Here is a 20,571-nt window from a genome sequence, read left to right as displayed (position 1 = left end):
GCTGTGCTGTGAGCTTTGCATCTCCGCAGCTGTGGGCGGAGGTAAGCAGCAGGTAACTCCACTGCAGCAAAAGCTTTCATCCAGGAATTACACGGGAAGGGAAGTTTAAGGAATGAAGGCTTTTTGCTGGCCTTGCTCCTCTCCACGTGCACCTACCGAAGTACTTTGTATGCAATGAGTAGGGCTGTAGTAAGCATGGAGTAAGGGCTGTGGGATAAGCCTTGCCTTTTGTCCTGTGCCGGTGGCTGGCTGGGAAGTTGTCAGCGTTGTCAGACTGCTACGTCCTGCACTGACCAAAGCACTTCACGGGGCCTGGCCTGGCTTCCAGGTGGCTTCAAAGAAGAGCTTCCTGAGGAGTGACCCTAATAGGAAATGGTGGAAACGTGGGCAAATGCAGTGAGCTTGTCGCCCTGCATGGAACGCCACTTCACTTTTATGTGAGCTCTGCCAGATCGACGGACCCCGCTTGAAGGCTAATACGTGTGGTAAAATCTAAACCACAATTTATGTAAGCGATTTCTGAGCGGTAATGTACGTATCCTCCAATATCAGTTGTGTTTTAATTGGGACTTGCGTTTTAGCTCACGAAGGGACTGACATTTACATCATCTGGATTCGCCGAAGGAGGCAGAGGCTGCGTTTTTTTCCTCCCACTAATAACGCCAGACCCCCCATGTTAAATAGTCCCCCTCTTCAGGCTGTGGACAAAGCCCTCTGAATTTTAAGCAACGTGTGACAAGGCAAATGAGCGGTTTCGAAGATCACTGGTCATTTATAACTCAATCAAAGTGCTCTGAGTGGGTTGGTTCTGCGGGCTTTTGTCTCCGTAGTGGTTGGCCTTGTGACTAGAAGCACTTAAAGGTGGTGTTCCCAGAGCTGTGCTTGCAGAGAGCTGCCTAACAGGTAGGGTAAAAGCCAGAGGTGTCCCAGTACGAGGGGACCATGCCCAGTCTGACAGCACCATGGCCTGGAAGGAAACCTTTTGCTGCTTTGTTTCCTCCTGTGTTTCCTTGGCATCATTTGATCCGTGAGTATTACCAGCCAGGCGCAGCGGTAAACTCATGTCAGCGTAAAGACAGAGGGATGTCTTACCATAATATTTGCAGAAGAGGGCTGATCACCCTGTCTGTAATAGCGTTGCAGATGCTGTACAATGTGTGCCAGATGCTGCACAACGCGTGCCAGACCATGACACATCTGTATACCCCTTCAGCTCCAGCCTGCTACCATCAGTACCTTCCCTTCACATGATGCTCAAATACAGTATCAGCTTTTGTGTAGCCACATTCAAAACCGTGGTAAATATCGGAGTCAAACAAGTGGTACCACAGCTAGCTGGACAGCTAGAGCAAAGCCAGAACAAAGAACCTGTGAGTATTTTAAAGGATGGATTTCTTTTTCCAATACCATGGAACTCAAGCGAACTGTGTTGAGAAAAGGCAGTTTCGTGGTTCATTAAACTACCTCCCTTCTCACAAATATTTTTTGCCATTTTGGAAAGCTCTTTCCAGTGTAGCTCATAAACATCTTTTGGCATTGGTACTTTTTTTTTTGAAGATCCTGTTGGTATTTGTGTGTGTACATTCTGTGTTATCTCTGCATGTATACTTAGGCAAGAGCAAGGCATTTATTTTTACTTGGTGAGTTACTTGTGCTAACAACATTATCTAATATTATATTATATTACATTGCTTTTGATCTTTTTTTTCTAAAGACTTTTTGATGAAACTGAAAATTAAAAAAAAAAACAACAAAACATTTCTGAAAACCAAAGCCTTCAGCTCTCATTGAGAAATGCTACTCAAGGGCAGTGGCTGCTGATCCTGAACCTGAAAACTTTACTGTACACATACTCTGCGTTTAGCTTTAGAGACAATTTGTTATGTAAGCATCTTACTAAACAGCAAATGTAGTTTATCGTAAGTGATACCATTAGTGCAGGGCTGCTATACTGAAATATTTTAATTTGAGCACATGGGTGGGATTTAAACATATAAATCGCTAATGCGACTGCTTCTCCTGGTGATACTTCTGTGGACTGAGAAATAAACAGAGTCCTCCAAAAGAAGCTTTAGACTCTTGATTCCACTTTGAACATCTGCTCAGGCTTGTGCTGTTGCTCTTGGCTACTTCAGAGAGAAGTTTATTCTGTTTTCAGCCTTTTTTTGAATGGTGATTCATCAAAAGGTATTAAGAAATCAGTGTTCATTCAGGTGTCAGTTGGTTCTCGGTTCTGAGCAGTGTGCTCCTGCCTTTCTCATTAAAAATCAGAGGACCTATAACACACACCTCGCTGCTTCCAGCCACAGCATCTTTGAGAATAAATATTCAAAACTAACTTCAGATTTTGCACCGATGTGCTTTCAGATGAAAATTTTATACATCCAGGCTTCCCGGTATGTATTTTCCCATCTTAAAATCTTGTCCACGCATAAAATGTTTGACACGTAAAGGAGTTTTTCTAACCTGTAACAGCTCAGTGTAGGATCTTCCACAGATCACCTGCATGGTGAATCCTTGGAGTCCCTGCCTAAGAATTGTGGAGAGAAACATGCCAGCTGTGTTAGTGCATGAACAAAAATAAACGGAGAACAGGCTTTTTGGGTATTTATTAACAACATATTAGATACTGTAAGTGTTTACCTTTGGAAATATTTTGCTGTGCCCCCCAAAAAACTTAAATACATCTTTAAAAAATCACTTTTGGAAGTAGAATTGCTTGACTCAGAAAAGCATGGATCGCCATACCCAGACTCACTTGTGTCAGCATTTGTTACTGTTATCCCTGTATAATTAGTGTGTGTTTACTCCATGGTATGTTCTTTTATTCCTTTTTTTTTTTCTTTCTTTGATTTCCAGTTGACTCTTTGTACTCCGACCATATGTCTCTCTGCAGCAGGCTTTTGATCAGCTCCTCTTGGTGGTGTCAGCAGAAAGGCCTTGAGTGGCCAGGCTAATTGAAACGTCTTTCATGCTGCTACTGAGTAACTTGGAGATGCCACTTTGGGGTTCCTCCTCCTCCTATTGTTCATCCATTTCGTCTGTCTGTAGCTGTAAGTTTGTGATGGCGTGCTTATCTGTGCGTCTGCAGTGGCTGGTGCTGTGAAATCAATCTGAACTGGGACTGTTGGATGCCACTTAAAAAAAAGTAAAAGAATATTTACGGTGATAGATGTCTTCTCTAATAACTGGCTTTTTTTTTTTTTTTAATTCTGCAATAGCAAAATTGTTGAATAACTTTTGTCTCTTAAACAGCAGTGAGAAATAGAAGTTAAATCGGGAATCAGAACCTCTTCGTGCATAGTAGCTGTACGGAGCAGAGCAGGCAAACGTGTGCTGCATTGGGGAGTTGCTTTGGCTAGGAAATGGTGTTGGAGCTTTCCTCAGCATCACAAAGAGGTCTGGCTTTGCAGCTTGTTTCTCAAAATTGGCTAAACCCCAGCTCTGTGTCAAGCTCTTGGAGGAAAGTATATTTATCTTGTTTACAGTCTGTTCTTTTCCTTGCTTCTTTACATTTAAACATGTTAAGCTTCCTTTTGTTTGTACATTGCGGTGCAGTCTGCTCTGGCTGGTGGCCCCAGCTGTACATTGCTGCTGAGCTGTAGCAATTTATGGCTGATGTTGATATGTTGGACTCCAGTAAGATATCCCAGCACCCCGTATTAGGCCCTTGTGAGCATGACAAAATCATAAACGACATACTTCATAGCATGCCTCATTGAAATAAATCTCCTTTTCCACCCTGAATACAAGCAAAGAAATGCGTACATCATAAAAATAATTTTTCTGTCAAGTGTAGTGAGCAATTCTTGATGCTGCTCCCCTTTCCTATGGTTACTTGTATTTACAAACTTGCCCTTTCTTGCTCTGGAAAACGAAGTCTTGGTGGATGTATCTCACAGTAAGGAGGCAAAAGACTAGAATATCAGTTTTCTTAGCAAGTCTAGCAGTATGTTCACCACATTTATCAGCTTCACAAAACCACCTGAATGTCCATACTAAAAAATGCAACTTTTCTTGTGACTACAAGGACTATGAAAAAACTTCAAAATATTCAGACAAGTTGCAATAATTTTAATCTGGGAATTTATTTATAAATTTGATATTGTGTTTCTACCTAAATCTGTAAAATGAGATTGTAGATATATGGAGTAAATTAACTAAAGTGGTTGTATGCTTTTGAATATGTTGCTCTTTTTTGTCCTTTTCTTCGAAGCATTTACAATGTGCATAACTTGTTGACTTAAAATATTTTTTTTTCGTATTCTCTGTAGGTATGTACTCACGGAGGAATGCTGTGTCAGATATGGAAAAGCAGAGAGTTTAATGTAAGACTTCACAAATCCAGGGTGATATATTATGAATACAGTTGAGATTATCAGCTGACATAACTTTCAGTAAGGCCAGACAGGTCACTTCATCAGAAAACTTGGCCTGTTGCACTCCATTGCATAGCTAATAACTCAGGTTACCTATTTTGGTGCTTCATTCTGGCAAAAAACAACGACAAACCCCAAGCTTGGTAGTGTACAGTCACCCTCAAAACTCAGATTTAACTGTCAGGAGGCACCAAAAGTACTTGTGTTTCCTGGCCAAACTGTGGAGCAACGTGAAGCACACACATGTTCCCTGGGACTGAGCAGCCTTTTGCTGGCCTGCTGCTTGGAGGAGCACCAAGAGGCGCCTGCATGTGCCAGATACTTGGCATTTTGATTGCTTTTGGCTTTCACGGGGGTCGCAGACCAACCTGTGACGGTGACAGCCCTGTGCTGGCTGCTGGTAGAAAAACTCGCTTTGCTCCTGTTACAGCTTCAACCCAGCAACTTCAGCAGCTTATGCTAAACAGTGGTAAGTCTGCTCAGTTGCTCAGAGGTCTCGCCTTCTTCATTTAGGCTTTGTCGTGGTATGAAGATGGGTTTCATCTTTTGGCCAGATGCAATCTGCTTGTCTTTTAGTAAAAACTCAGAAGGAAACTATTCAGCATCATAATTGCTGTAATTAACGGTAAGTGAAGCATAGAAGATGTTTTGCTGAATGTGTTTTCATAAAGAAGCTTGGTTTAGGGTGTTGGGTGATAGGTAATGAAGTATGAGACCGTACGGGCAATTCTTGTTTTTGCTGACCCCTAATTTATAGCCCCTTGTTTCTCTCTTGGTCCCTTCATTCTTTTCCATAGCCTAACTCATCTTCTTAGATAAGACAATAAGAAGAGGGTGTGAGAGAAGATTTCCGTGCTTACATTGTCTCAGGTAAAAGGGTGTGCTTTTCTCCTGTAGCAAGGGCTGAAGGAACACCATGCAGCTCTAAAGAGTTTGTGTCTCAACTATATAGGAATTTGGTGAAAAGATACAAGATGTGTGTCTGTCCAGAGGTCCTTCACAATCAAGAAAAGCTCACTGAATTAGTAAGAGGCCGCTAAGGTTTAGTCTTGGAAGGGGTGTGCATGAATGCACTTCTTTTTTTGTATGTGTGTGTGTTTCTGTGTCTGAAGACAACATCTCTTGTTTTTTACACCAGAACAATACTGATGAGCTTGAAGGAAATGTCACCTAAGTTGAGCATCAAAATACCAGATAAATTTAATTACATCCCTGTTCTCTTACATTATGATTTAATTGTCCAAAATCTGCCCCCCTCATTGTCTTTTAATGCTGTCAGCTGGCGTTGGCTCCATACTTTGGCATTCACTGGAGTAAGAACAACATTGTGTACTTCTTTATTGTTGCTTCCTTGCTGTCTTGCTTTCATTGAATGTTTCTGCGCTATTCAGTTATTCTCAGCTCAAAATCCCACTGAATTCTTGTCTTTTGCCTCTGAAAAGATAATGTTCTCCCTTTTGTGAACTGTTTGTATTTTGAATGCTCATTAAGAATTACATCAGCTGCTACATGGCCTAAGCATTGTTCTGTGCTAATTTCTTTCTTTTTTTTTTTTCCTTTTTAAAATTTTTGTCTTGGCTGCCACCGCTTCTTAGGGAAGTTGCAGAGTGATTGTTCCTGGAGCTTTGCTGGGAGGGAGCTCTGCACATGGCTTGCGGAGTGATTCTTTGGGGTTCCTCTCTTCCATTTTAGCAGCATCTGCTGAGTGTATCAAGGTACCTGTTGCTATTCTGAGGCGTGGAGGTGCAGAAAGTGCAGTTCCTTTCACTGCTTCCTTCCTATGTTAAGCTGGAGGACTTCCCACACAGAGTATAAATATGGTTTGCCCGTTTTCCTTTGCCAGATGGGGAGCTACATCTTTCTCTGTTTTGATCCTTAGACCTCTTTAAATGTTTTATTTCCTTTTGTGTTCATGGATGTCAGTATCACTAGTTGGTCATACGTGGTCATGCACAACTAGGCCATGCTTATCAAGGATTTCAGGATGCATCTTGAGTCATAGTAAATCTGGATAGTTCTTCTGGAGTTAGCTAAGGTAAAACAGCTCACCATTTGGTGTTCTTTCTGGACTTCATGGTCAAGTATAATAAGATTTGGCAGTGTTTTCAAAGTCTTGTATCCATATTGTGTTATACTCTTTCTTTCTTTAGGTTTAGGTGTAAAAAGGCTGGTTTTAAGGACTTAGTAATAAAAAAGGGAACTTTGACTCTGTCTGTTCCCTAAGCCAATATTTTCTGACTAATTTGTGAATAAAATGTCCTCCCAGATGAGGAGCCTTCACAATTCTGGAAGAGCAATCTTTGAGGAATGTCCGCTTTCCTGCTTCACTCTTCAAGATCATAAAGCCTTTTTTTTTTTTTTTTCCCTTGTCTTCCTAAGTGATGGAAGAACTCAGGGACTTTATTTTTAGGCAGAAATCTCCTCCTCACTTTGCAAGTCCACCTAGCCTTCCAGCCATCCGACTCCATGGCTGTCACAACAAACTTCCTTTCAGATGCTGTTAAGTGCATGAGACGTGGCTGTGCAGCATGAGAGTTTGTTACCCTGGGGCTTCTCAGTCTATTCTAATGTTATCAAAACTACCGTGTGCTTTCAAGGTTTCCTACATTCCTTGGAGGAAAATCAAATGGTACATGGTTGGGAAACTGATAGATACTTCACAGATTTAGCAGATTTTACAGATTTTCTAGAGGGAAACTAAGTGGTTAATAGCCTCGATTTAATGTTTTCTTTCTTCCTTTCCCATAATCACGATTCTTGTGAACTCTCTGTATCCTTTTGTCTTTATTTTCAACTGGGATTTGGGGAAAACTATGCCCCAGTGGAGCAGAAGCATTGCTCTAGCTTTGTTTATCCTTTTATCTGTTCCCTCTGCCCCTCTTTCAGTTATCTGCTTGCTGGAGATGGAGTTCTCAGCTGAGATATTTATTTTTTTATCCTTTTTGTGCTTTTCTATCTGTTACGTTTAAGTAATTTGTATTACAGTGATGATAATGGAAGTAAGGTAGGTAGTCTGTTTACAGATCAGTTGTGCTAAAGCTCTTTTATATAAGAAGAAAACCACAAAAGATGAAGATTCCAATGATCCTGCCCCTTAACATCAAAGACAGCAGTTTGCTGTGGACAAATGGATCAGTCAATAGGTGGGAGCATCTTTAAAGTAGCTACTTAGCTTCTGGTAAACGCATCTGTTACGCTGTCTGCACAAAGAAGGAAACATTATGCTGTACATTTTATTCTCTCATACTACTCATTGGAGCCATAAAACACTTAATTCCTGCCTTTTATTTCTTTTTTACTTCTCTAACCTTTCCCCCCTGGTATTTGAGTCCTTTCAGCTTGTGTTTATGGGCTCATCTCATGCTCTGAATCACAGATTTAGGCTGAAAGAGCCTTGAACTCATGTACTCCAAACCCACCGACTTAAGCAAGGTCAGCCTATACTTCTTCAGCTTCCCGTCGAGGATCTTATGGGAGACTGTGACGAAAGCCTTACTGATGTCAAGATAATCTACCGCTCCTCTCTCATCTACCAAGGCAGTCATTTTGTCCCAGAATCAGGACAATTAAGCATGGTTTCCCCTTGATGAGTTTATGATGACTGTTCCCAGTCACCTTCTTGTCCTTCGTATCTTTGGAAATGGTTTCCAGGAGGATCTTCTCCCCTCACCTTGCCAGGGATCGACTGTGCTTGGCCACGTCTTATTTCTTGGAGGTAGGGCTGACAAGACCTTTCAAAGACAGCTGAGAGTGGCCTTGCAGTGACATCAGCCAGCTCTCAGCAGCGGGGGGTGCAGCGCATCAGGCCCTATGGTTTTACAGACGTCCAAGTTGTTTTAAGTGCTCACTAAGTGGGTCCTCCTCCACTGAGGGTAAATCTTCCTTGCTCTGGGCTTTCTCACTGAAAGGTTTCCCAGCTTTTTCTCATTGTCTTTTGCTTTTTTCCCCTATTTTTTTGATTAGGATTTTGCAGAGAGAAATCTCTCTGTACTCAGACTATATTCAGAACAAATCTGCATATGGGTTCCAGGTACTGCCATGTCTGGATGCCCACTATCCATTCCACCTGAAGCTAAAAGAACTGAAACCTTTTTACCTTTATCAGCCTGCAGTGCCTAATAAGCGAACGACTCTCAGTTCTGCTCAAAATGGCAGGAAGAGCAGTGGTGGCTCCCTCTTTTTGCTTCACATGCCAGCGATCAGAAGTCCATCTCAAGGAGTGAAAGGTGGGAGCTGTAGGTTTCACGCCTTCTTGAGAGCTTCACTTTTTAGCAGACCCTAACAAAACTGTGAGCATGACTGGAACGGGACCCTTGTGTTTCCTTGCCATGCTTGCAAGGTTTGCAAGGTCATGGAAATAAAGCAGAGGAAGCTTAACAGGAACACTGTGTTGAGCGTCCTTGCCTGCTGGAAGGGAAAGGGGAATCCCAGATGCTTAACCCTACTTTAGAAAATGCTTATGTTGCACTAAAGACCCACGGAATGCGTTGCATTAGTAGGGCTGCGAGAAAGGACAGTCCTGCCTGAAAATGTGTTTTCTTCTATCTCATTTCGCTCTTAAAGTTTTACCAAAGACATTCAATGAATGATTAAATGCATCGAAAAATTATGCCTGTCCTAACAGATTATTTATTTATTTATATGTTGAGTTTGGCTGGCATGGTGATGTTCGTTTGCTAGTGAAATGTGCAAAAACCAGTGCTCTTTTCCCAGCTGACTCACAGGGGTGACAAACTTGATGCTGCAGAGACTGAGATGACAAGATGAGCTGTTTTCTCTCCGAATTAGCAGTGGAGCGATTTCTGTATTGCTGTCCAAGAGGAGAATTCCTGGAAGAAGAGCGGCTCTTAAATGCAGCTCCTTTGGGGCAGCCTTTGGAGTGAGGATGCTGCTGGTTTTGAACGAGGCCGGGAAGAGCAAAGGAAACGTTTCTTAGTTAAGGAGAATGTGATAACTGTGTTTTCATTTCTCCACTGAAAAAAAAAAAAAAAGCATGAAGTTGGTAGCTCGGGGCTCTTTGAGGTTTTAAATGCCAATTAAAAAATCCCCCAGTGTTCTCCGTTTAACAGCTTAAGTGCATCAGCATTGTCTAGTAGATTTTCAAACCCTTAAACAAACAAAAGCCCAAATTTAAAATTTTTGGAACTAATTCTACAAAATTGTTGTCTTACTCCACTCAGCAAGGTTTTGTCTTTCGGCAAAAATCAGATTATCTTGCTTATTTCTTTGTGGATGATGAGTCTGGCAAAAATCAGGGAAGGAGCATGGTCACCCTGAGAAAATTACTGATGTCTCTTGCAGAGGATGTCTGCGAGCATGTAATTAACTGGTCCAAAGGGAAGGAGCAGGGGGAAAGTACAGAGCTTAGCAATAAAAATACACCAATGCTCTCTCTGTGTAGTGTGACCACAAATAGGCAGTAACTCAGACTGTCACAGGCTTTTTACAGTTCTCTGTCAGTGTCCTGAGATGGCCCCACAGCCTTCTGCTCCTGCTGGTTTAAGACCTTTGCCCTGTCTTCTGGCAGTGAGAGAGGAGATCCGTGCTTTATTATTCATGGGTAAGATTGCAGGTGACTTCAGAGAACCACAGGATGGTTTGGGTTGGAAAGGACCTTAAAGATCACCTAATTCCCCCCCCCTGCCATGGGCAGGGACACCTCCCAGCAGCCCAGGCTGCCCAAAGCCCCATCCAGCCTGGCCTTGAGCACCTCCAGGGATGGGGCATCCACAGCTTCTCTGGGCAGCCTGTGCCAGGGCCTCACTGCCCTCATAATTTCTGTTCCTTTAGAAAAACAGCACTTCACCGTGAAGAATCTTTTCCTGCTTTCATCTCAAGTTTAGGAGACATTTGACTAGTTCAGGAGAATAGCTTAATACTCTTGTATTAACTTGTATAAAGTTGTTTTTTGTGAAAAGTTCCATAAAGGCCTGTGAAGGGCTTGGTGGCTCCAAAAGTCTTGTGTACATTTGTATTTTATTTTATTTTGCTTCTGGCAATTTCCAGGATTCCGATGAATCCTGGAAGTGTGGTTTAATCTCTTTCTTCTTTCTGTGTTTTAATTCTACAGACTTGTCGTATTGTGCCAGCTGGTAGTTAAGATGGTACCTTATGAATTTGTACTTGGTGGGTCTGCCCTGTTTCTTGGGGTGCAGGTACAGAGCTATCATCCTGTCGGGGTCATGGAGATGATCTAGCTCACTGCGATGGATACCAACTCTTTGGGTTTGGTGGACTTGATGGCCTCCAAGGGTCCTTCACGGTGTCACCATCCCACAGTTCTGTGGTACTTCCCTCACTTTCCAGATGTTATGCTTTAAAGTTACAAGTGGTTTATCATAGCAATACGTAGGGACTGCTACCAACTGGACTCTTGACTGTGGTTGATAGCTCAGCTTCTCCTAGCATGCTCTGTCACTGTGAAGGTGAAGCTTCATCAGAAGAACAAGGTGAATACAAAAAATGAGAAAAAAATCAGAAGTGGCCGCTGTACAAACTACCAAACTTACATCTGCGTTTTCTAGATTCTTGTTTATCTCACAGTTTTTCTGGAAAGAGGGGAAGACAAAAGAGTAGCTCCTAAAACTTAGACCAAGGCAAAGATTTCTAGGTGGAAATGTAAATACACTGAAACTAAGAGAGGATGGGAGGAAATGGGACACGACATACATTAGCTGCGATGTCAGAATTCATTGTATGTTGAGGTCATTTCATTGTTTCAAAGGCTTCTTTTTATTCATTTATTTATAGCAAACGCTGGAAAATGGCCCAGAATAAACTTCTTGAGCAACCCAGTTCAGCTATTTGTGTTTCAATTTAACAACCATAGGCAGAGAGGTAGTTTCTTAGCTTAGATCATTCAGAGCAGAGCTTGCAGAAGCTCTGGGCACAATTGTGGTGTGCTCTCCCTGGGGCACGAAGCTGGTGTGCTCATTTCTGCTCTCTCAAGCAGTGGCTTGGCCGCTGGCTTGTCTGTGGCTTTTGGTAGTGGGAGCTGATTCAAGAATATCTTGCAATCAGTGTTTTGTGGGGGTCGAATGGGACAAACGCTCTGCTCCTTTCTGACGTTTTGATTTACAAAGTTATTTGTGAAATTTGCCTACTCTGTGAAATGGCTGGGAAGCGATGCTCTCCCTTAAAGCTCCCGCAGCGTGGACTGCTCTGGAAATAAAGGCCAGTTTTCTTGGTACAACGTGTGAGAATATGCTATGTGGATATAATATGTGCAAATACATGGATATATGCTTACACATTCACAGCCTGCACCCTGCTTTTGTACTGGATGCCTGCAACATCAGGAGCCACAACCACAAGTTGAGTATATTAGCATAAGTCCTCGGGTCAGTGTTTATAAAACGAAGGGTATAACTCTCCAGAAATACTAACTGAATGCAAATAGGAAAGGAAATCTTCTCTGCCTACTCGTAGTTGTCACTTCCCTGGCTGTCACCAGTCACTATTTTTTAAGTTTCTTGGTAGCTGCAGGGATAGGACTGATTGAAGGGCCTTATTTCTTAGGATTTGGTTTTAGGTGTTTAGTGTTAAAGACTAACATTTAATGTGCAGATGTCAGCCTGATGTAAATTCAAAGGAAAATGAAACAATTGCATTTCCTTTTGTGTATATCAGTAAAGATCTTTATGGTTTGGGTTTGGATGGACATGCTTTGAGTGTTGTAAAAGAGCTTTGCAGCTACTCCAGCTGATCCAGAGGCTTCTTTCTCAGTTCAGTTACTACAGATGATGTGCAGATAAACCGTCTTTTTTTTAGAGGATTGAAAATTAAAAAAAAAAACAAAACAAACAAACAAACAAACAAAAAACCTTAAAAATGAAAACTTTTAATGATAAAATGGATAAACTATAAAGTTAACAAAGCTTACTTTTGGTATTCAACATGGAATCAATGCCTCTGGCTTTGCACCTCCCTACAGTGCTGCTGACATCAGTCCTGAAGAGATACACCAGCTAATAAGAAATTTTATTTCTCTCATAATTATTTCTGCACTGGAGAAGTGAATACTTTCTTCAGGGGGAGCACTGGGCCTAAATTCCTTCGACGTCTTTGTAGAACAAGAGAAAGCGCTTCCCTGAGTGTGACGATGGAGATTAAGAAGGCGTTTTATTCATGAATGGTTTAAGGAATGGTTTTGTCCAGATGTTTTGTGTGAAGACATCCAGTTCAGCACTTCTGGCAAATCCTGCTTCCAGCAGAAGGGACTCACAGGGCTCCTGTCAGATGGAAGCAGCGCTGGGTTTTTATTCAGGGGAGGGTATGGTTATTTAAAGAGATGCTGCATTCCACAGGCATTTCTGAAGACCACAAGAAAGGTTGTGTCCAGTTGTCTAAGTATCTTTCTCATTTGCTTTCAATAATTGTGTCCTCTATTTGATTCTGCTTTCCTGCCAGTTCTGATCAAAGCGTTTTCATGATAACCCGATTTCTTTTCATTTTGCTTTGTCTGCCAATCCAAGTAACAAGAAAAGAATATTGCTGATAACTGTGTGATTTTTTTTGTCTGTGTGCCTGTGTTTTTTAATATTCTTTTTCTCTCTTCCAACAGGCCATCTGCGGAAAAGAAAAGAGGGGAAAAAAAATGAAATACCTCTCCTTAATATTTTTCATGAGTTTATTACCACAATATGCTGGCAAGTCTCTGCGTGGAGATGGCAGTCACCCAAGAACATTTGAAGATATTAAAAATGAGATAGCCGGCTATTCTGATACTGCTAAAGCTATTATTGATCTTGCTGTTCACGGGAAGGCGCAGAACAGATCCTACGAAAGGTTAGCGGTTTTTGCTGATACCGTAGGACCTCGACTCAGCGGCTCGAAAAATCTAGACGCAGCCATCCAGTATATGTTCAGTGCCCTGCAGAAAGATGGGCTGGAAAATGTGCACCTGGAGCCCGTGAAAGTGCCTCACTGGGAAAGAGGAGAAGAGTTTGCCGTGATGCTGGAACCGAGGAACCACAGCATTGCTATTCTGGGACTTGGGAGCAGTGTTGCCACTCCTCCAGAAGGTGATGTTTCATTTGGAATTAAGTATCGCTTGCTTTTTAACACCAAACTGCATCATACCCCTAACAAACTGAAGTGTTCTTCTGGCTATAACAGCTCTGTAAGACAAGACGCTGATTTTCTGGGATTTTGATGTCTGACGTGGTTGTGAATGATGCAGTTTGGTTGGGTCCGGTTTGGCAGAACTGTAAAATTCCAGCTGATTCCTGAACCCTCCATTAAATCTCTAACCTTTAATGCTGCTGAGCCTTGCTCACAAACACTCTGCTCCTCTGCTGAGGAAGGTGGGCAGTTTGTTTTGAGATCTGGGCTTCTCTGGCCCTTCTTTTTCTTCTTGGCCAGAGAAAGTCCCTCTCTCCATGGGGTGCTGAGCTGACGAGTGATTTCTGCTCTTCTTGCCACGCTCTGCGCTGCCAAGCTCAGCACTCAGCTCTGGCAGCAAACAAGACAGCAGGAAGAGGAGGAGAATCTCATGCTGAGCTTGGGAAGTGCGAGCCCCGTGCTAAGTGTGGCGATTGGAATCTGTTTGTCCTTTCCTTCCCCACACCTCCTCCCTTTTTTTTTCCATTCTCTGTTGTATGGAGACATCTTTGGCACCTGCTGCAGAAAGTACAAAAGGCAACCTGCTGCCTTTTAGTAGATCACACATGGCGTGTTACTTGAGGAACAAGAATAATCTTTAGGGCTCAGCAAAACTCAGGTGTTTTGAGCCCCAAAATCTTACCTTGCTTGCTAACGAACCAATTTGTAAGGTTCTCTTTTTGTGCATATCAGTGAGGGGCCTGCCCAGGATTGCTGCGTAGAGGCTGGATGGAAACCTTCTCCTATGACTGCTCTGCATAAATAATAATAGTCTTATTCCCAGGTGGCTTCAATAGCATTCGTGTTCCTTTACGAGAAAATAAATTTAGTTTAGGACATAGAAGGTAACATCATGCTCATATTTTGTTAGAAACCGTAAGTTTTTCTGATAGTGAGCCTTCTGTCTGAAATGAAACAAATCATGTGTAGAAGTTGTTTGGTTTAGAAAAAATGTATAGCCCTTCAAAATAAAACAAATGAAACCAGAGAAGTTTAAGATATATTTGGAATAAATTTTACTTGCTCTGAGAAGCTCCTCCTTTAAGTTTTGTCAGAGGTATTTCTGCATGTTGAGGTAAATGTGCCTAAAATGCAAACCAGCTAAAACATTTAACAGGATCTGCCTATCCCACGATATGTCTAAGGCTTGATGCTTTGACAGGAGAGTGTTTACAGCACAGGTTGAACCTACAGCTTATTTTGCATCCATTCCACTCCTATTCTAAGCTTCCTAAAAGGGAAGCTGAAATTAAAATGGTGTTCTGGTGTTGTGCAAGTGGTAGATCATTCCTCGTGCCTGATGGAATCACCTTGCCTGAATTACTTCCCTTTTACTTACCTTTCTGTTTGTGGCTGTTCAGATTTCTTCTGGTCTCATCCTGCTCTGGCCGAGCTGTGACAGGTTTTGGTGCAGGAGGAGGGCACGCAAGGTTGCCAGTCCCCAGTGAGCTCTTGGCTCTCACTCCTCCTGCCAAGCTGGACGGAAAGGCCCGGGCAGAGACCTGGGATGTGTGCTTCTCAGAAGGCCCCTACAGCTCACACTCATCCCAAACATGGACTAAAATCCATTTTTGACTTCTAAAATGGCCACTTCATCGCTTCTGAGGCATTTGTTCCCAGGTCCGTGCCTTCTGCTCTGACCAGCGGTTGTCACCCTGCCCTGTTCCTGAGAAAAAGGGCTAGGCGGCTGCTCTGAATCGCATTATGAAATATTTGAACCATTTCCCTCAGTCAGGGAATATCATCAGCGCTGGTTTCTCTTGTTTTAGCCAAGAAGCTGTGGGAATGTGAGTCACCCTGTAATCAAAATAATGCAACTCGATACAAGATGTTTAACGCGGCCTGTCCTGGCTTTGCGCTGCTCTTGCTGCACAGGATCCGAGCGCGGAGATGCGCTGCTGCAGGGCCGAGCTGTGCCACAGGGATGCTGAAAAGGCCGAGGGTTAGCTGTCAGATCTGGCCATTGGTGGCCAGGGGAGCAGGCACCCATCAGAGCTGCTCCCCGAGTGGACTCTACAGGTAATCCCAGAGGTGTTTGTTATTAGCTCGGTGGTGGTCGTGCTTTTTTAACCGCATTACTCCGAGATGTGTTTCAGACCCCTCGGTTTACAAAGCACTGCCTGTGGAGCCTTGGCAGATCCCTTCTGTGACACTACTGATCCCTGCTGGCACCCAGAGGACAGCACTGGCCAGACTTTGTGTCCTTCAGGATCCGGGGACAGGGTTAAAGCAAGATGAGGGACACAGTGGCAGGCAGAGGAGACCATTTCTTGCTTCTTCAACCTCTCAGCCACGTCCTGAATTCCTCCCTTCCCATTACGTGCCACCAGTCTTGAGAGCCGATGAGCTAAGATAATAGGAAGCATTGGCAGATGTTTTAAAAGATGCTTCTCCCCGGTTGTCATGAGTGCTTCATGCTGGCCCCACTGTGCCCGCTGAGCTCTGCTCCTACAGCTAGCAGTCTGAAGGGCTCTTTATTAAAATGGCAGTAGCGTAACAGTGGTTAGAAACCTGGCTTTGGATGCTGGAAATTCAGGGTTTATTTTATTTTCTCTTCTATGGAAACTCAAGCCCATCTTTCCTCAGAGTGACCCAATGGCCAGAGCACACGCTAGGTCTGCTCACTTTCCATTTCGGCGTATGCTGTGAGCATGTGGAAAAAAAATCCTTGATACTTCGGGGCAGAAACAGGAAGCCCTTAATAGTAGCAGTATTTTAGCTTTGGAGCCTGAGCCAGGGTTGACTCTGGGATACACGGAGTGTCTCGATTCCTGCAGGTTTTTATCTAACCCATCACTGTGAGGTTGAAAACCTTATGGGACATAGACACAGCTTTGCAGCTTTCTTGGATTTGCCTGTATTTGCCCACTTTGGTCCTGATGGGAGTTTGGCATGCATCTGGTTGGCTGGCTCAAGGTTGGAACAGTTCTGATGATGTGCAGGAGGCTTTTTGGTACCTTGTGATCGTGTGGAGAAAATCCACATTTCCATGTTTTCTTCTTCAGCACTGGGTGACATGCCAGGATGACAAGTTTCCAGATTCGGTCTGATTTACAGAGCAAAAAGGGCAGGGCAGAAAAGATGAGAATTTTTATTTAAGAGGAAAAAACATGTTCTCTTGTAGTGCATCCCAAGATTTGAAGGTGTTAGGTCAGAGAGAAAGCCTTCTCTTCTTTCATGGCTGTCGTAGCGACAGGGAGAAGAGAAACGTGAAATGCAGAGTGACCTGGATTTGCAGAAATCATCTGAGACTGAAAATGGTCACCGCCTCGAAGAAACGGATTCCTAGGTAACAAACAGGATTAAATGTTAGAAAGCGCTCAGTTTAGGGGGCTGAGAAACTAGAGGTTTACCATATTTAGTCAAAGTCCTTCTGTCATTTCCAGTGTTTCAACACTGGCAAAACATACAGATATATATAGAGAGGCTGTGTTGATTTCTGGTAGTTCTGATTATATCCCCCAAATTCTGAGGAAAACAGATATAATTGTTGCTTTGAGTATCCCATAATTGAGGAAAACTAGTAGTTCAGCAGATGTTTGACCATAAAGTATCAAAGAATTCATATTTTCTGCATGTGTTCTAAAATGCACATTATTTTTCCTGATGGATGTCTGCCTCTGACATTTCAGTTTAAAGAAATACTGACAAGGAGAATAAACCCCAGAATGCAGCCTGCCCTAAACGCCTCCCCTAGAAGGAACATCCTCTGGTTTCTATGTACTGTTTGTTGCAGCGAAACAGAAGTAACCCGAATATAAAAATGATGTATTGGCAGACTTTCTCCCAGTTTGTTTGTTAGAGTCGTGGGATTTTTTTGTTTAACTATCAACAACATTTGGTCCAGTCTTGCTCTTGCAGAAGGTGGTGGGAATTTTGCCACTTACATAATAAGAATATAATTCCCTCCTGTTACTTATGAAATAGGGATGGTGATGTGTCACGGAGCTGTTGAAGGAGTGTGGTGTTGCCGTAGGCTCACAGTCTTTTTAAGCCAGGGATGCTGCTGAAAGAAGTGGTCTGGCCCCAGTCCTGTCTGATGTATTTTTCCCTCGTGCTGACCCTCCTTTTTTGTTTCTCAGTGGTGATGTGGATTAGGGAATCCAGCTGGATGAACAAAAGGCCAAAAAAAGAGTTGATTTTAATGTGTAACAGAAGAATTAACCTTGAGATGCCAACATCTTAGGTGACCACTGACCTACTGGGAGAGGACATTCTTCTGGAGGAAGGGTAGAATCATAGACCTATTTAGGTTGGAAAAGACCTCTAGGATCATCAAGTCTACCCATGAACCTAGCACGGTACCCACTTTGATGAGGGCTTCAGTGCCTACAAGCACAGGGTGGAAAGAGTCGTAAAGAGGAGTGAACAGTGCAAGGCAAAGCTCTCCTTCTGCATTCAGTGAGTCCCTGTTTTTCTGTGTGTAGGATTGAGATTTCATTTTGAGACTGTGAGCCTAAATATTGGATGCCTGGATTGTTTTTTTTATTATTATTATTACTTAGAGCAATGCTATTTGCAGAATGATAATTACACTGCTATTTTTCTTGGAATGTGAAAGATCATGTCCATTAAGGACCTTAGATGCTGTGGTGTTCGGTGGCCTGGCATCTGGGCTGAAAGCTATTCCAGTGGCATTTTAAAGATTTAGAGAGTGGGAGTACTCTGTGGTTTTGAGGTGAGCGTGCTGTCTGGGAAGGACGTGGCTTCCAGTCCCTGCTTTAATGAATATTCAAATGAACTGTATAGACCAGCAGCAGCAGAAAATTGGATTTTCAGGTCTTGACCCTTTGTAATGTGGCTGAATTTAGGGTGATTATCTCCAAGCTGGGACGCCCAGGCTGCCTTACACTAATGGTGTGTGATTTTCCGAGTGCAAGGGGAAACGCACGCACAGCGGGGTGCTGCCACCTTCCCTCCCATGTGTTTCCTGTGCATTCAGAAAATCATGCACCAGGGGGTGAGGCATCCAGGAACAGGATCCAGACTCCCCACAGGTTGTGTGGCAAGCCCGTGTCCCGTTTAGGGCTGCTCCTAGGAGCAGCAGATGCTGCAGTGCTACCATACAGCCCTCCCTGCATCTACTGCCCTGCTCGGCTGGCTTCCACGGTGTGGTGCTGGGGGTTGGATCCAGCCCCCTGGCTGCTGGGATTTACTGCTGCACAGTAAGCTACACGTTATTGGAACCAAACTGCTGTAATGAGATCCAGTACTTGCTGGAAATTGTAACTCATATTTGTCGAAAATGTAATTATTATGTAGTGTTTATTTGTCTCCGGGTTCTTCTTCAAGAACTGAGTAGTATATTTAGTCTCTGTGCCGTGCATCAGAGCTGCATAGCCTCATATCCTTTTGGATAACTCTCCTATGTAATTTTAGTTTCATGAAGTAATTCTCTTTGCTGTTCCACAGAGTAGGTGAGGTCACATTTTCCAAAAGTATATTCAGATTTTACAAAATCTTTCTTGCTGATAAAAGCCCTCCTCTTCAGATTTGTTTTTGAGGGAGGAGAGAATGCGATGACGTGAATCTTTCATTTGCTTCACCTTGACACCAAGCCTTAGGTTGATGAGTTCATTGTGAACACAGAATTTGGGTTAGTTTTTCTGAAAATCTTCTTGAGTTGTGTGAGACTTCTTGAGAAAGCTGAACTAATTCCTGAAGAAAGCTGACAAGCAACATGCCTTTAAGAATACATAAAAATGTGACACGTACTGGCTCTCATTCATAGCTTACAATTACAGAATTGCACATGCAAGTTCATTCTTCGTTGGAAGCCATTCCACTGGAAAGCTTTTGGCTGATGCCCCCTTGCTTAGTGATAACCTGCATAAACCTGTGCTTTTCTCAGGAGTCCAAGAAAACCTTCTCCTAGACATTTAATATGATGAGCATAACTACAATGGACATTGAGTGCTGCTGCAGAGTAGTTTTACTTTTGTTTTCTTTAGAAAATAGACCAAAGGCTAGGTCTTCATGACATCCAGACCACACTTTCTCAGTTTAGCTGCGAGGATGCTGTGGGAGACGGTGTCAAAGGCTTCACCAAAATCAAGATACACCACGTCCACTGCCTTTTCATCATCTATCCACCTGGTTATATCCTCATAAAAGGCTATCAGGTTGGTCAAGCAAGACTTCCCCTTGGTGAAGCCATGTTAACTGCCCCTAATGACCCTCTTATCCTTGATATGTCTAGAGACAATGCCAAGGAGGAGTTGTTCCATCACCTTACCAGGGATGGAGGTATGGCTGACTGTTCTGTAGTTTGATTACTGTTGTCCCTGACCCCTCTTGCAAGGTTTAATTCTAGGGAGGCCTTAGCTTTCCTAGTTGGCCTCCCTACACCCTCTGACAACAGCCTTATATTCCTCCCAAGCGGCCAGCCCCTCCTTCCATGATCTGTAGACTCTCCTCTTCCACTTGAGTTTGCCCAGCAGTTCCCTGTTTAACCATGCAGGTCTCCTGGCCCTCTTCCCTGACTTCCTACCTGTTGGGATGCTCTGTTTGAGCTCAGAAGAAGCAGTCCTTCAACGCCAACCAGCTATCTTGGGCCCCTTTTCCTTCAAGTACCTTGGCCCATGGGATTTCCCCTAGAAAATGCTTGAAAAGTTGGCCCTACTGAAGGCCAGGGTTGCAATTCTCCTTGGTTGCCTGCTTGTTTTCACCATTAACACTTTTTCTGTGCCTTAATTCTCAGAAACGGCGTGGTGCAATGCACTGTTTAATACAAGAAACAAGAGGAAGGACACAGTACTGCCTGGATTCTTCATCTGCCTGGCCCAACCCAACAACATGTGTACTATTTGACATGGCAAGAACAACTAAACAGTCTTCAGCTTCATACAGTCAGCCAAGCCATGCTCATAATTCTGTCCTCTAGGCTTCAGGCCCTTTGCTTAGCTAATTCACCAAATGTTATCAATCTCCTGGACAGTGCAAGTTATCATCTCTGTATCTTGCCTAAGTAAACAGGCAGCTCAGCTCCCTCCTTACATGGATTTTCTGAACACTTCTGTTCAACAGCACGCAGCCAAGCTCTGGGTCAGGTACTGATAAGAGTAAGAAAGAAATAGAAGAGCATTGGACT

General features: G+C 43.2%; 1 protein-coding gene across 2 annotated transcripts in view; it reads left to right on the top strand.

The window, feature by feature from the left end:
- The window catches only part of CPQ (carboxypeptidase Q), a 153,935-nt gene that overhangs the window by 6,236 nt on the left and 127,128 nt on the right, over positions 1 to 20,571 (top strand). Inside the window, exons 1-2 of one of the 2 annotated variants that reach the window (XM_038174734.2) lie at positions 4,307 to 4,328; positions 12,943 to 13,402. In XM_038174734.2, coding sequence (XP_038030662.2) covers positions 12,976 to 13,402 — 427 coding nt within the window. In that variant the 5' untranslated portion in view covers positions 4,307 to 4,328; positions 12,943 to 12,975. Of the gene's footprint in view, positions 1 to 4,306; positions 4,329 to 12,942; positions 13,403 to 20,571 lie in introns of those variants that run through there. The other variant, XM_027452499.3, reaches the window with a different exon arrangement.

Source organism: Anas platyrhynchos, chromosome 2, assembly GCF_047663525.1.
Source record: "Anas platyrhynchos isolate ZD024472 breed Pekin duck chromosome 2, IASCAAS_PekinDuck_T2T, whole genome shotgun sequence".
Lineage (NCBI taxonomy): Eukaryota > Metazoa > Chordata > Aves > Anseriformes > Anatidae > Anas > Anas platyrhynchos.
This window is presented reverse-complemented; position numbering and strand designations above follow the sequence as displayed.